The sequence below is a fragment of the Neoarius graeffei genome, chromosome 2, assembly GCF_027579695.1.
Source record: "Neoarius graeffei isolate fNeoGra1 chromosome 2, fNeoGra1.pri, whole genome shotgun sequence".
Lineage (NCBI taxonomy): Eukaryota > Metazoa > Chordata > Actinopteri > Siluriformes > Ariidae > Neoarius > Neoarius graeffei.
Window position 1 is genome coordinate 58,266,003 of NC_083570.1, and position 15,336 is coordinate 58,281,338.

The 15,336-nt window shown below is 47.8% G+C and overlaps 1 protein-coding gene across 1 annotated transcript; it reads left to right on the forward strand.

The window, feature by feature from the left end:
• Positions 1–235: 235 nt before the first annotated feature.
• Positions 236–13,658, forward strand: best1 (bestrophin 1). The gene is made up of 9 exons (XM_060902962.1): positions 236–387; positions 1,104–1,198; positions 1,550–1,783; positions 11,063–11,217; positions 11,455–11,532; positions 11,815–11,967; positions 12,099–12,179; positions 12,331–12,482; positions 12,569–13,658. The coding sequence occupies exons 1-9, from the start codon at positions 236–238 to the stop codon at positions 13,656–13,658; spliced, it is 2,190 nt and encodes a 729-aa protein (XP_060758945.1).
• Positions 13,659–15,336: the final 1,678 nt, after the last annotated feature.

Below are 15,336 nucleotides of genomic sequence, written 5' to 3' on the forward strand. Positions count from 1 at the left end.
GACTCCAGCTTGCCTGCGACCCTGTAGAACAGGATAAGCGGCTACAGATAATGGATGGATGGATAATACTAATATCATACTCTAATATCATTTGATTGACTCTGTGTTTTCCTGTGGTAGTATGTATCTGTTTATTTTTTTTAAATGCCACACAGACTTCAAGAACCCGTGGCCTGAATGGCAGCATTAGTACTGTTCTGGTAAGCCGGTCCTCCTCAGCAGCAGAGAGTAAGAGATGACAGTGACATACTCACGCAGGGTTGCCGATGCCCGTCTTGGTACCTTCTCTCACTTGCTACTGCGTTGGAAAGGAAGCATTTACAAGCTGCTGTACCGAGAGTTGCTCATCTTCGTTGTGCTTTACTACATCATCAGTGTCCTCTACAGGTACAGGCAATCACTGGTGCCACTGCATTATTTTATTTTGTTCTGTTTTTAAATTAGGGTTTGGGAAAAGGCAGCTTGTCATATATCATTTACACAAGTCAATACAGGATGTCTAGGGTTCTGACTTTAAACCTGCTGGTCAACTGAGGCCTTTCTATGTGGAGTTTGTATGTTGTCCTTATGCCAGCATGAGTTTCCTCCAGGTGCTCCAGTATCCTTCCATAGTCTAAAGACATCACATTACATGCATTTAACAGATGCTCTTATCCAGAGCTGTCAGGGGTTAGGTGCTTTGCTCAAGGGGCACTTCAGCCATTCCTGCTAGTCCAGGGAATCAAACCAGCAACCTTTTGATCCCAAGGCTGCTTCTCTAACCTCTAGGCCATGACTTCCCCCTAAGACAGGTGGATTAGGTCAAATGGCTACTCTAAATTGCCCTTAGGTGTGAATGTGAGTGTGAATGGCTGTCTATATCTCTGTGTTAACCTCACAGTAGACTGGAGGCATGTCCAGGGTGTACCCCCTCCTCTCACCCAGTGTCAGCTGGGATTGGCTCCAGCTCACCCACAACCCACAATGGATAAGCGCCATAGACAAATGAATAAATGAATCATGAATGAATGAGTGAATACAGATTGTCATTTTGGTTTTATCAGTTGCTGAGAAAATGTGTTATGCCAACGAGTATGAAAAGCGATCACCATATACTGATACAGGTTCCTCTTGGATGAAGGGCAGAGGAGGCTATTTGAGAAACTTGCCATCTACTGTGATCAATACGCACAACTTATTCCTGTATCATTTGTACTGGGTGAGTGCATCTCTCTCTCTCTCTCTCTCTCTACTTTAATTACATCGGTGTGTAAATCTATTATATTCTATTGCTGATATATTTATCAGCAAATATATTTTCCCTCTTGTTGTACATTAACCCTTGAAAGCCCCAGAGAGCAAAGTACTCCACGGCTTTCAAGCAAGACAAAACAGAAAAACAGAAACAGGACTTGTTTCTGAAAGTGAATGCATATCTGAGAGCTCCTTCATGCAACCTATGTATGAGACCCCTTACAGCTATACTACTTGCCACATTCAGTATAATCAGACTTGTCTGTACTTCCATCCTCCCGAGTTGAGAACATGTTCATTTGTTTGTGTGAGCCAGGTTTTTATGTGACCCTGGTTGTATCTCGCTGGTGGGGGCAATTTGAGAGCATCCCATGGCCAGATCGCTTGGCAGTGTTGGTGGGCGGGCATGTCCGGGGGGCAGACGAAGGTGCCAGGCTGATCCGCAGGAGTCTGGTGCGTTATGCCAACCTGTCTGGCATCCTCACATACCGCTCCATCAGCACTGCTGTTTATAAGAGGTTTCCCACCATGCAGCACCTGGTACAAGGAGGTACGTTGGATTTGCTCTGTCTGTAATGTTACATGCTATGTTGGTATTATAATAATAATCCCTTACTTGCTGTGGTTTTTGTCCTCACCCTGGTTTACAGTGATACTGACAAAGGTATCCTGCTAGAAGCACTCTTCCTTATTGCAGGTGCATTATTAAACATGCGAATCCATCTATTTAACCATATTGTGAGAATTATTTTGATGTGGAGTTTGGGAATTACACTCATTAAAGCAATGTCTATTTAACATTAAAAAATAACAGAATATCTAGGAGCAAATAATGTTTCAGGAGTGCATTACTGAATGACACTAAAATGCTCATGTTTAATATAGGAATTCCTGGGTTTCAGTCACATGACTTTTCTTAGCGGTTTTACCAGAAGTGAAATAGCTGGTGGTCTAAAGGCTGTCGTAGTGCAAACAACTAGCGATAACTTATCAGAGTATGCTCTTAATCTAGAAGCCACTGCTCGTTTTAGATATTCAGAAGATTGCTATGTGCAATGGAATCAACCCGTACAGTCTGGGAAAGAAGGATTTGTCATACAATTTAGAAAACTACCCTTCAGTCGAGTTCCCTGACATCTCAAACGATCTGGTGTTGCAGACGTCGTTCTACACCGCAAAACAGATGAAAGCGTGGAAGAGTATGGAGGCTTACAACTTTTTTGTATGTGGCTGGGTAAAGGATCTCCCTATCAAGTCGCTGCCGAATGAATCCTGTATTGTTTTTGCCAGTGGAAGTATGTTTTTTTTAAGTTTTTCGTTCGCGTCTTTACAACGAAGCGCTGTAAGTTGAAGTATAAACAAACAACAGTTCGCTCGATTCTCACTTGTCTTGGCTCTTATCTCTCAGGTAAGTCATTCACAAATGACTTACCTGGCTCTTAGTTAAACAAGACGGAGAAGTGATCATGGCGCATTGTAACTGTATGGCTGAGAAAGAATTTTGTCGCGACCTTCATGCATATGGACTTTGTGAGGAGTAAGAAGTAAACAAAGAAACAGCTGGGGACTTTAGCGCTTCGTGACTAAAAAAAAAGTACCGTAAAATAACAACACAGCAAGAAAAGTACTTGGAAAACACTAAAGACATAACTGAGAGGGAGATACAAACCTTTCACCAAGTGATCACTGCAAACTCAAGCGTGCTTCGACTCGGCTCCCTTCAATTTCAGCGAGAGGTTCAAAAACCACTGTAGCGTGAATAGCATGTGGGTGGAGCACAGAGGACGGCAGGACAGAGATCAAGGTTTCCAGAAGGCTATATTGCCGAACTTTTCAGTCTCGCAATGTAAACCGACAGTCAGAGACACGCACGCACACACACTGTCGTCTCTGCTCGGGAAGAAGCTCCCTTCCGCTCGCCCTTTCCCTCCTTAAGTAGGGCGCGGTTTACTGGGGAAAACACACACAAAACACAGATTAATTACCCTCAGGTGTCGCGATTCTGCCACTTACCTTCCCCAACTCCGCCCTCCTGTCACAGAGCGGCGCTTGACCACGCCCCCGCTGCCACATACCCCCACCGCCCAACTCAGGCCGGGCGCCCGTCCGGCCCGCAGCCGACTCCCCCCCCCTTGACGGGAGAGGAAGTCCGCCACGACCATCTGCGCCCCCGGCCTGTGGACCACCTTGAAGTTGAAGGGTTGGAGTGCCAGATACCAACGGGTGATCCGCGCGTTGGCATCCTTCATGCGGTGGAGCCACTGGAGGGGCGCGTGGTCCGAACAGAGGGTGAAAGAGCACCCCAGCAGGTAGTAATGGAGGGCGAGGACCGCCCACTTGATCGCCAGGCACTCTTTCTCAATGGTGCTGTAGCGCCCCTCACGCACTGACAGCTTTCGGCTGATGTATAGGACGGGGCGATCCTCTCCCTCCACCCGCTGGGACAAAACAGCTCCCAGCCCTCTGTCCGACGCATCCGTCTGCAACAAAAAAGGGAGAGAGAAGTCAGGGAGTGCAAAAGTGGCCCCCCACACAGTGCAGCCTTTACCTCAGAGAAAGCCCGCTGGCACTGCTCCGTCCACTGGACCGGATCTGGCGCCCCCTTTTTAGTGAGGTCAGTCAGCGGGCTGGTGACGTCCGAATAATTAGGTATAAACCTACGATAATAGCCAGCCAGCCCCAGGAACTGTCTCACCCCCTTTTTGGTCTTGGGCCTCGGGCAGGCCGCAATCGCTGCTGTCTTATTAATTTGGGGACGCACCTGCCCGTTACCCAAGTGGAAGCCCGGATACCGTACTTCCACCCGCCCAATCGCACACTTCTTCGGGTTGGCAGTGAGCCCCGCCCGTCTCAGCGACCTAAGGACGGCCCTCAGGTGTTGCAGGTGCCGCTGCCAGTCATTACTATAAATAATGATGTCGTCTAGGTAAGTGGCCGCGTAGGTGGCATGGGGCCGGAGGACCCGGTCCATCAGCCGCTGAAATGTAGCGGGTGCCCCAAACAGCCCAAACGGAAGTGTGACGAACTGGTGTAAGCCAAACGGTGTGGAAAAGGCCGTTTTTTCCCGGGATAATGGAGTCAAGGGGATCTGCCAATATCCCTTCGTCAAATCCAGTGTCGAGTAAAAGCGAGCTGTGCCTAGTCGATCAAGCAGCTCATCAATACGAGGCATTGGGTACGCATCGAATTTAGACACCACGTTGACTTTTCTATAGTCCACACAGAACCGGACCGAGCTGTCGGCCTTAGGAACCAAGACCACCGGGCTGCTCCAGTCACTGTGGGACTCCTCGACGATGCCCATTTCGAGCATGGCCTGAAGTTCTTCCCGAACCACCTTTTTTTTGTGTTCGGGTAATCTATAAGGACGGCTGCGCACTACCACCCCCGGGGGCGTCTCTATGTGGTGTTCTATGAGGTTAGTGCGACCGGGCAGGGGCGAGAACACATCCGAAAACTCGGCCTGCAACTGGGCGACCTCCGTGAGTTGGGTCGGGGAGAGGTGGTCTCCACAGGGGACCGGAGAGGTACGAGATGCCAATGTCCCTTTTTGGACCTCCGGCCCCAGCTCCGCCTTCTCCGGAACTACCGACACCAACGCCACGGGGACCTCCTCGTTCCAGAGTTTTAGCAGATTAAGGTGGTAGATCTGTAGTGCCCCCTCCCTGTCCGTTCGCCTAACCTCATAGTCGACGTCCCCGACTCGCCGTGTGACCTCAAAGGGTCCTTGCCACTTGGCGATTAATTTGGAGCTCGACGTGGGCAACAGAACGAGTACCTTATCTCCCGGAGTGAACTCTCTAAGGCGCGTGCCCTTGTTGTACAGGCGGGTTTGCCGTTCCTGGGCCTGCCGCAAATTCTCCTGAGTTAGGTGGGTGAGCGTGTGGAGTTTTGTGCGCAGATCCATAACGTACTGAATCTCGTTTTTGCTCTGTGAAGGTCCCTCCTCCCAATTTTCCCGCAGTACATCTAAGATGCCGCGCGGCTTATGCCCATATAATAATTCAAACGGGGAGAACCCCGTGGAGGCTTGGGGGACCTCTCGCACTGCAAACAACAAGGGTTCGAGCCACTTATCCCAGTTACGTGCGTCCTCACTTACGAATTTTTTGATAATATTCTTGAGGGTGCAATTGAACCGTTCAACTAAACCGTCCGTCTGTGGGTGATAAACGCTGGTGCGGATCGGCTTAATACCCAGTAGCCCATACAGTTCGCTCAGTGTTCGTGACATAAATGAGGTGCCCTGGTCAGTCAGAATCTCTTTCGGGATTCCAACCTGGGAGATGACGTGGAAGAGGGCCTCTGCAATACTGCGTGCTGAGATATTGCGAAGAGGCACCGCTTCCGAGTATCGTGTTGCATAGTCCACCAGAACCAATATAAAGCGGTACCCTCGTGTTGACCGGTCTAATGGCCCGACGAGATCCATCCCAATTCTTTCGAACGGGGTCTCGATTAATGGTAGGGGGCGCAAGGGCGCTTTTGGAATGGCCGCTGGATTTACTAACTGGCATTCGCGGCATGCCGTACACCACTTACGGACGTCGCCGCGAATCCCCGGCCAATAGAATCGGGCCATTATCCGGGCGAGTGTCTTATCCTGCCCGAGGTGTCCAGCCATAGGATTAAAGTGAGTTGCCTGGAATACCAATTCCCGGCGGCTCTTTGGAATTAACAACTGGGTGACCCGCTCTTTCGTCTGAGTGTCCTGCGTCACTCAGTATAACCTATCCTTCAAAATAGAAAAATAGGGGAAGGCCGGGGTAGCGTTCGGCTGGAGCGTTTGACCATCGATTACTCTCACTTGGTCAAACGCGTGTCGCAAAGTCTCGTCTCGCGATTGTTCCAGTGGGAAATCCGTGAGGGATTCCCCAATAGAAAGAGGAGGGGCCGGGGGCTCCTCACTCTGTCACGGAGATGATGTAGACGGCTCTGCGACCGCAGCTCCAGCCAAAGCGACACCGGGACCCTCCCCTATCAACTGGCAGGACCCACTCTTTACTAGGCATGCCATCAAACCCCGAAATCCCGGCCAATCAGTCCCCAAGATCAAAGAGTGGGTAAGGTGAGGATTAACCGCCGCCTTCACTATTGATTTTTCCCCTCTGAAATGTATGTGGACCGACACCAACGGGTAGCTGTGAATATCCCCGTGCACACACAACACCTTCACCCCTTGTGCTCCCCCCAATGCCTCGTCTTGCACCAGGCTTTGGCGGATCGAGGTCTGATTGCAGCCTGAATCCACCAACGCCTGATATGTAGCCCCTTGTACACTTACCGGTATGCGACACGCTCCGGCCCGATCGAGGGCAGCCTCTGGCGCGTCGGGGATCCACACCACTGCCCCCACCTCCATCGCTGCACACTGTTGCTGCAGGTGGCCCGGTTCCCTGCACCGCCAGCAAACCGGCCCGGGCCTTCCCTCTGCAGCTGTGTTCTGAGGCTCACTCACCTGAGGGGGGGGAGACACAGAAGGGAGAAACGGGAGGGCACCACGGGTGCGGCGGGCCGGCTGGGGTGGAGCCGGTCCCCGCCTCCGTGGTGGGGGAATGGGGTGAGGACGGGACACGGGAGGAGGGGGGGGAGAAAGAGAGAGAGGAGAGGAGAGAGAAGACGATGTCTTTGGTTGTCCTGCCGCCGGAACAGCCGCCAGATGATCCTCCGCCAGTCCTACGGCCTGATCCAGCGACGCCGGGCGGTGGCACTGGACCCACTCCGCGGTTCCGGCTGGTAAGCGGGCGATGAACTGTTCCAGCGCCACCTGCTCGATGATTCCCTCGGCGTCGCGATCTTCGGCCCTCAGCCACCGCCAGCAGGCGTCCCGGAGCTGCTGGCCGAACGCGAACGGGCTGCCGACTTCCTCCATCCGCAGCACGCGGAAGCGCTGGCGCTGCTGCTCCGGCGTGCGCCCCACGCGCTGGAGGACAGCCCGGCGAAGGTCGGCGTAGGCCAGCCGGCGATCGGCGGGGAGCTGTAGTGCGGCCAGCTGCGCCTCTCCCGTCAGGAGGGGGAGGAGGCGCGCCGCGCGCTGCTCCATCGGCCACTCCGAGGCTTCGGCGACCTGCTCGAACAACGTGATGAAAGCCTCGGGGTCATCCTGCGGGCCCATCTTAGTTAAGGTGAGGGGAGATGGGCCCGCGGCCGGGGCGCTGGTGGACCCTGCCGACGCGAGGAGACGCTGGAACGCCTCTCGATCTTCCTGCTGAGCCAGCACCAGGGCTTCGAAGCGGCGCTCCTGCTCTTTCCGGAGCGTGACGAGTGCCTGGTGCTGGCTCTGCTGAGCCGTGGCGAGGGCGTGGACCAAGTCCGCGAACGGGGAGGATTCCATGGGGCTGCAGGACTGATGCTCCACCTTCCCGGGTTTCGGCACCACTGTAGCGTGAATAGCGTGTGGGTGGAGCACAGAGGACGGCAGGACAGAGATCAAGGTTTACAGAAGGCTTTATTGCCGAACTTTTCAGTCTCGCAATGTAAACTGACAGTCAGAGACATGCACGCACACACACTGTCGTCTCTGCTCGGGAAGAAGCTCCCTTCCGCTCTCCCTTTCCCTCCTTAAGTAGGGCGCGGTTTACTGGGGAAAACACACACAAAACACAGGTTAATTACCCTCAGGTGTCGCGATTCTGCCACTTACCTTCCCCGACTCTGCCCTCCTGTCACAGAGCGGCGCTTGACCACACCCCTACTGCCACAACCACCTTTCTCGACGTCTTTTTGTGAAATCCTGTGTTCGTTCACCCTTTTTTATTAGTTCACGGGGAACCCTGAAGAAACTATCAGTTTCACAGTTTGACTGATTCGAACAACCTAAAACAACACAAGCATAAGGCATTTTTCATGTGAGCAATGCACCTTCTCCGTACAAATGCTTTCTCAACTGAGCTTTGGTAGACCACCAGCTAAAGTTTTGAATAACTAATGAGGCGGATGTGATGTCACATGAAACCCAGCAATAGCCATACTTCACTAAAATGGCAGAACAGATAGGCATGTGTGGTCATTCTACACAAACACACATTGCCAGAAGTATCAGTAAGCACTACAAGGAACGCAGTAAATTCAGTGTGAAACAGGAAATACATCAGCCTAAGTAATGTGGTATGGCGTGATTAGAAGTCTATGGAATACAGCAGCTGTGATACCCCCCAATGTCAGGTATTGAGCTCAGCTAGCAAATCACAGGGATTAATGGTCTGTTTCTCCAGAATGTTGGCTCTCACAGAACAAATATGCACAACAACCTCCAGAGTTATCAATTTCAGGGAAAATTTTTCTTGAATAAACAGACCAACCAGTGGGAGATTTATTGAAGCTTACCTCGGATGCATGTTGCCGCTATTTTATCCCTTGGTCTCTGTCTACCAAGTTTGAAAATGTTTGTTTAAAAATATACAGTCATGGGAAAAATAAAGTACACCCTCATTCAGTTGTATCTGTTTATTTATAAGGGCCAATTGTGTGGTCCTCACCAGAGTCTATAAACAAGTAATTAATCTCAGGTGATTAAAAAAACCCACAACACATGGGTTTGAACGCATTTTTTCCCAAAAGCTAAACCCACATTGAGAAACCAGGTGGGAAAAAAATAAGTACACCCTTCCTACTTCCACAATCATTGAGAGTAATTAACAGCTAATGAAATGCACAGGATTAGTTAATCATCAAGAAGTGTTACTACCTCTATAAAATCAAAAAATACTTTTCTAGAAAGGACATCAGCCATGACCTCAGAGAAGCAACTGTTGCTGCTCATCACACTGGGAAGGGTTATAAGGCCATCTCCAAACAATTTGAAATTCACCATTCTACAGTGAGAAAGATTGTTTTTACAAACGGTGAGACTTCATGACAGTTGCCTGTCTTCCCAGTGGGTGTCCCAGAAAATTCAATCAAGCTCAGACCATTTAATGCTCAGAGATACAAAGAAAAACCCAAGAGCAACATCATATGACTTATGGCCCTTTTCCACTACCCTTTTTCAGCTCACTTCAGCTCGCTTCAGCTCACTTCAGCCCGACACGGCTCGTGTTTCGACTACCTTAGAGCAGCACGACTCAGCTCGCTTCAGCCCTGCTTAGCACCCAAAACTCGCACGGTTTTGGAGTAGGGCTGAAGCGAGCCAAACTGAGCCGAGTGGGGCTAGGGGCGTGAGGAGACAGTCCCCTGTGCACTGATTGGTGAGGAGGAGTGTCCTCACATGCCCACACACGCCCCGCGAGCATGCTGGGATCTGTAAACACCGTAAACCCGGAAGAAGAAGAATTACGAATTACGAGAATTTCTGAAGCCTTATGCGCCTCGCCTCATCTATACGCTCTTGCCAGTATCAGTTGGCGTTGTCGGTGACAACAAGCCACAGCACCAAGACCAGCAACACTAACGACTCCATGTTTATTGTTTACTATCCGGGTCGTGAGACTACCGCTTAAAAGATCACTGATGTCACTGTTTGCGCCGCCTAACGACATCACGTGACGTCCACCCACTTTCGCTAACTCCACCCAATGTGTCCACCCACTTCCAGCCAGCACGGTTCAGCACGGTTGTAGTCGAAATGCAACTACAACAACCCCACTCAGCTCGACTCAGCCCGACTCAGCCGCGTTGGTAGTGGAAAAGCGGCAATACAGGCCTCTGTAAGCACATTAAATGTTTATGTCCATGACAACACAATCAGTAAAGACTCAACAAACATGGCTCTCATGGAATGGTGGCTAGGAAAAAGCCCCTTCTCTCGGAAAAGAATAAGGCAGCATGACTTTGTAAAATTGCATCTGAACAAATAACAAAAATTCTGGAACAATATTCTTTGGACTGGTGACACCAATGTGGAGATGTTTGGCCATCATGTGCAGGGCTATTGCTGGCAACAACTGAATACAGCATATTATTACAAACACCTCATATCAGCTGTAAAGCATGGTGGTGGAAGCATGATAATTTGGGCTTGTTTTGCAGCTACAGGGCCTGGGAAACCTGCAGTCATTAGACAACAATGAACTCCAGAATATTCTTGAGACAAATGTCAGGCCATCTGTCCAGCAGCTTGGGCCAAAACTGGGTCATGCAACAGGAAAATGATCCCAAGCACACCAGCAAATCAACATCTGAATGGCTAAAGAAGGAAAAAAAAATCAAGATCTTAGAACGGCCAAGTAAAAGTCCAGACCTCAACCTCATTGAGATGCTGTGGCAGGATCGTAAGAGAGGTGTGCATAAACCAATGCTCTCAAATGTAAATGAACTGACGCATTGTTGTAAAGAAGAGTGGGCCAATATTTCTCAAAAAATGATGCGAGAGACCGATAAACTCATACAGAAATGGTTTATTTCAAGTTTTTGTTACTAAAGGTGGTTCTCCATGTTACTGAATTATAGGGTGTATTTTTTTTCTTCCTCATTTCTGAATGTTGGTTTAGTTTTTGAAAAAAAAAGATTACATATTAAAATGTATGTATTTTTGTTTTCACCTGAAGTTATTTGTTTGTTTATAGAAGTCAGTGAAGACCATACAATTATCATTTTAGGCTCTGATAAATAAGGGGAGGGGGATGTTTTCTTTTCCTCATGACTGTACTTCAGTGTGTATAATGAGATTCATTTGGCTTACATGGAAGAGTATTGATTTTTCCATAATAATAGGACTAAATAACACCAACATTTAACAAGTTCAGTAGTTTATACCTATTTAAGTTTTTCGTATGTGTATTGTTTGCCCAGTGAGTCTGTGACTTAATGTTAGAGTCTTAAAGCTGAATATCTAGTTATATCACTGCAGTTACCTGCATTATATTTAAAAAAAAGTCTCACTCCCCTCCAGGACTGATGACAGTAGAGGAACTAAGGCAGCTGAAAGAACTGCCGTCTCCTCATAATAAATTCTGGGTTCCTTGCATGTGGTTTGTGAATCTGGCACTGAGAGCACGGACAGAGGGATGCATCAACAATGACGTTGCCCTCTCTGCCATTCTCAACGTACGTATGACAGCTGCATCACTGTGACGCTTTATTAAATACATAGTTTCCTAAATTCATTTCTGAAGCTTAACTGAAGTTCATTTTAAATTACTTTATTTGGAAAAGAACAAATATTTGGAGAAGAGTTGATTGTTTTTCCAAAGAATGTGAAAGGAGCAGCTGTGTAAAAAGCTTTCTCAAATAGTATTGGTAATTCTGCATGTGCATATGTGTGTGTCTCTTTTCTCCTTTTAGGAGTTAAATATGTTGCGCTCTCAGTGCATGAAGCTGTACAGTTATGACTGGATCAGTCTGCCACTTGTATACACTCAGGTTTGACTGATCAGGCTAGATTAGTGTCAGACTAATATTACTAACAACCAAGAGGTGTTCATGCGGAATTATTTATTTATTCTTAGACACCATAGTTGACAGCTGATCTTACCTTAGTAGCAATTAGTAAATGTTGATTTTTTTGATGGAGAAATGGTTTATTTACAAAAATATTCAGACAGAAAATTAAATGAATCTCCCCTTAATATTTGAATCGGCATAAAGAGGCCATTAAAGTCCACACATGAAAACTGACATACGTAAATCTGCCATCGTTCAAAGGTGGTAACTGTGGCTGTATACAGCTTCTTCTTGGCTTGTCTGATTGGTCGGCAGTTTCTTGACCCTGCTCAGGGCTATCAGGGCCACAATCTTGATTTCTTCCTTCCTGTCTTCACACTTCTACAGTTCTTCTTCTATGTTGGCTGGCTCAAGGTATGTATAACCCATACCTGATACAAGCAAGCGAAAACAACCATTTATACCCATTTTGTACAGGAAACAGTTTGCAGTTGTTTTACTGGTTATATTCTATCTATAATGCAATTCAATAATGACACTCAAAGGTGGCAGAGCAACTCATCAATCCATTTGGGGAAGATGATGATGACTTTGAGACAAACTGGCTTGTGGATCGCAACTTACAGGTATCTTCTTGCATTCAAATCACTATCCCCGTTCCTTACACTGTAGCAAAACGTCTAGGATGAATTAAGATGAATAACAAATACTTTTGAATGTGGTACAATCTACAGGAGACTGAAATTCTTAATGCCATCATGTCTATCTCCATCACAGGTGTCTCTGTTGTCAGTTGATGAAATGTATGATCTGCTTCCGATGATAGAGAAGGATAAATACTGGAATGAATCAGAGCCCCAGCCACCCTATACAGCAGCCAGTGCTGAACACCAAAAACCCTCTTACATGGGCTCTGCTCTGGACATCAAGTGAATAATTGATGTAGTCTGTATATTTTCAGCCAGTAAAACATTTTTGGTTTTTTTAGAACTTGTTGTTTTTCTGTCTCTCCCAGTGTACCTAAAGAAGATATGGAGTTCCAGCATAACCTAGAGCAGATCAAGGAGCATGAGGAAGCCAACCACTCCACTCCTCTTCTGGGCAGCCTGACTCGTTTGCTGGGTGTGCAGTCACCTAGTTTTCTCCGCTCTTCTACTTCTTCTTCTTCTAGAGTTTCTCTTCTCCGTCGTCGCCCACGTGCTCCTTTCAGCCGCTTCCCTCTCTATCTGCATCCTGAAGCCCCTGTGGCACACAGCCAATACCAAAATCCACCTGAATGTGACATGGCTGAGTATGCTTTTTCCTCTATGTCTCTGTATGAGAGACCTGGTTTCTATAGTTGCCCACAGACACCCATCCACTGTGTGCCCCCGCCTGTTAATCGTTCCCGCCCACCCCGCAGGGCACAGGGTGACCTGGCACACAGCACCAGTTCATTTTCTCACCCTCTGCTGGGCTCACAGATGTTGTCTCCTGATATGCCAAGCCGTATGCCCGGTTCCACATCCTTAGGCCTTCCTGGGATGGGAGAAGATGGCTCAGAACACCCTTGTGTGTCCACATTCTCCTTCCCTGATCCTGTGGCAGAGACATGCCCTCCAAGCAAACTGTGGCTGAATCAGGCGCTGCTGTCCCATTGTCCCCCACCTTCTTGTTTCTCTATGGACACTCCTCCTCCAACCGAAGGACAGTTGGGACCCTTAAGTGCCTGTGCGATGAATGGAGGTGGAGAGAGAGTGTTCTCCTTCACTCCTCCCATATGGAACCCCATTCAGGGCAGCATGAGCTCAGGGTGCATAAATGCATCCAGCACATCCAATAGCAACACCAACAACACCAACAGCAGCACCGGTAACCTGTGTAATCTCACAGGTCTTGCATGTGGCTCGAGCAGCAACACACGACTCGTCAACAGAAGCACTATGGCACTGACTAACTCAGCCAGTTCCATCACTCCTACTACTGCAAACACAACACAACAAACAGCCAGTCAACACAATTCCCCCAAGGATTCTGGGATCTTGTTATCTGAGAAAGATTTATTGGGAGAGTTAGTGGTGCAGAATGGGACTGTGAGACCAAATGGAGCGAGGGAACAGTTCTGAGACAGGAGGAAGAATTCCTCTGATGCACAAAAACAAGGTGCGTACTTCAATGTGATCAATATGCTGCAAGTAACTTTAACATATTTTTTTGCTATGCCTTTTACCATTCTATTGTATTTCACTGGTAACTTTTAATCTTTGTTGCTTAAAAAAAGAAGAAAGATTTACTGCATTTTTAAACCTTGCATAATAAAATGTACAATTTATTTGCATTTTTCATCAATATTCAGACAGTTTCTCTTAGAAACTATTATAATGTGTGCATAAGACATTCATTACTGAACGACTGTGCATTTCTACCCTCCTTTCATAAATGATATTGTTATTGGGTAGCACAGTGGTGTAAGTGGTTAGTACGGTCGCCTCACAGCAAGAAAGTTCTGGATTTGAGCCCAGCGGCCGGCATGTTCTCCCCGTGTCTGCGTGGGTTTCCTCCGGGTGCTCCGGTTTCCCCCACAGTCCAAAGACATGCAGTTAGGGTAATATGGGACGGCCTTGGGCTGAGGTGCCCTTGAGCGAGGCACCTAACTCCCAACTGCTCCCCGGGTGCTGTTAGCATGGCTGCCCACTGCTCTGGGTATGTGTGTGTGTGTTCATTGCTCACGTGTGTGTGCGTGTGTGTTCACTGCTTCAGATGGGTTAAATGCAGAGAGGAATTTCACAAGTGTGTGATGAATAAAGTTGTTGTTAAATGTTATTTAGACACCACTTAATGGGCTGTATGTGAGATGTTTTACAACAAAATACTTAGGCTATAACTCTGTGGTAAAATAAATTATTGATCAATAACTTAAAATCCAGAGTTGGACAGTAACGAAGTACATTTACTTGAGTACTGTACTTAAGTACCCTTTTTGAGTATCTGTACTTTACTTGAGTATTTTTTTTTGGGGGGGGGAATTTATGACTTTAACTTCACCACATTTGAAAGACAAATATCATACTTTTTACTCCACCACATTTCTATCAAGGTCCTCGTTACTCGTTACTATGAAGCAGCTTTGAAAGTGGGTGTTTTTTTCTTTTTTTTCTAAAATGCGATTGTTTTTTTTTCACAGGTGACACTGAGCCTATCCCAGCTGACTATGGGCGAGAGGCGGGATACACCCTGGACAAGTCGCCAGGTCATCGCAGGGCTGACACACAGACAACAATTCACACCTACGGTCAATTTAGAGCCACCAATTAGCCTAACCTGCATGTCTTTGGACTGTGGGGGGAAACCGGAGCACCCGGAGGAAACCCACGCGGACAGAGCATGCAAACTCCACACAGAAAGGCCCTCGCTGGCCTCGAACCCAGGACCTTCTTGCTGTGAGGCGACAGCGCTAACCACTACACCACTGTGCCGCCCCTTTCAGAAATATGTTTCAGCATAATCTTGCCAAATAAACAGAATGTAGAAATCTCTCTTTTCTAGTAGCGTTAGCTACCCAATATGATTTTGAGTTTGAAAAGAGTTTGCGAGCATGTCAGGTGGAGTTTCACTGACTAGCTAGCTTAACGTTAAACCACCATGATGCACAGCATGCGTTCATTTTGTGAATTCACATTTCTGTCTTTGGGAACAGCATTAGGTTTTGTAAGCGTTGTGGCAACAATGCAACGATGCGTTGACAGAAAATGTACTTTTAATACTTAAAGTATTTTTAAAAGCAAGTACTTCAGTACTTTAACT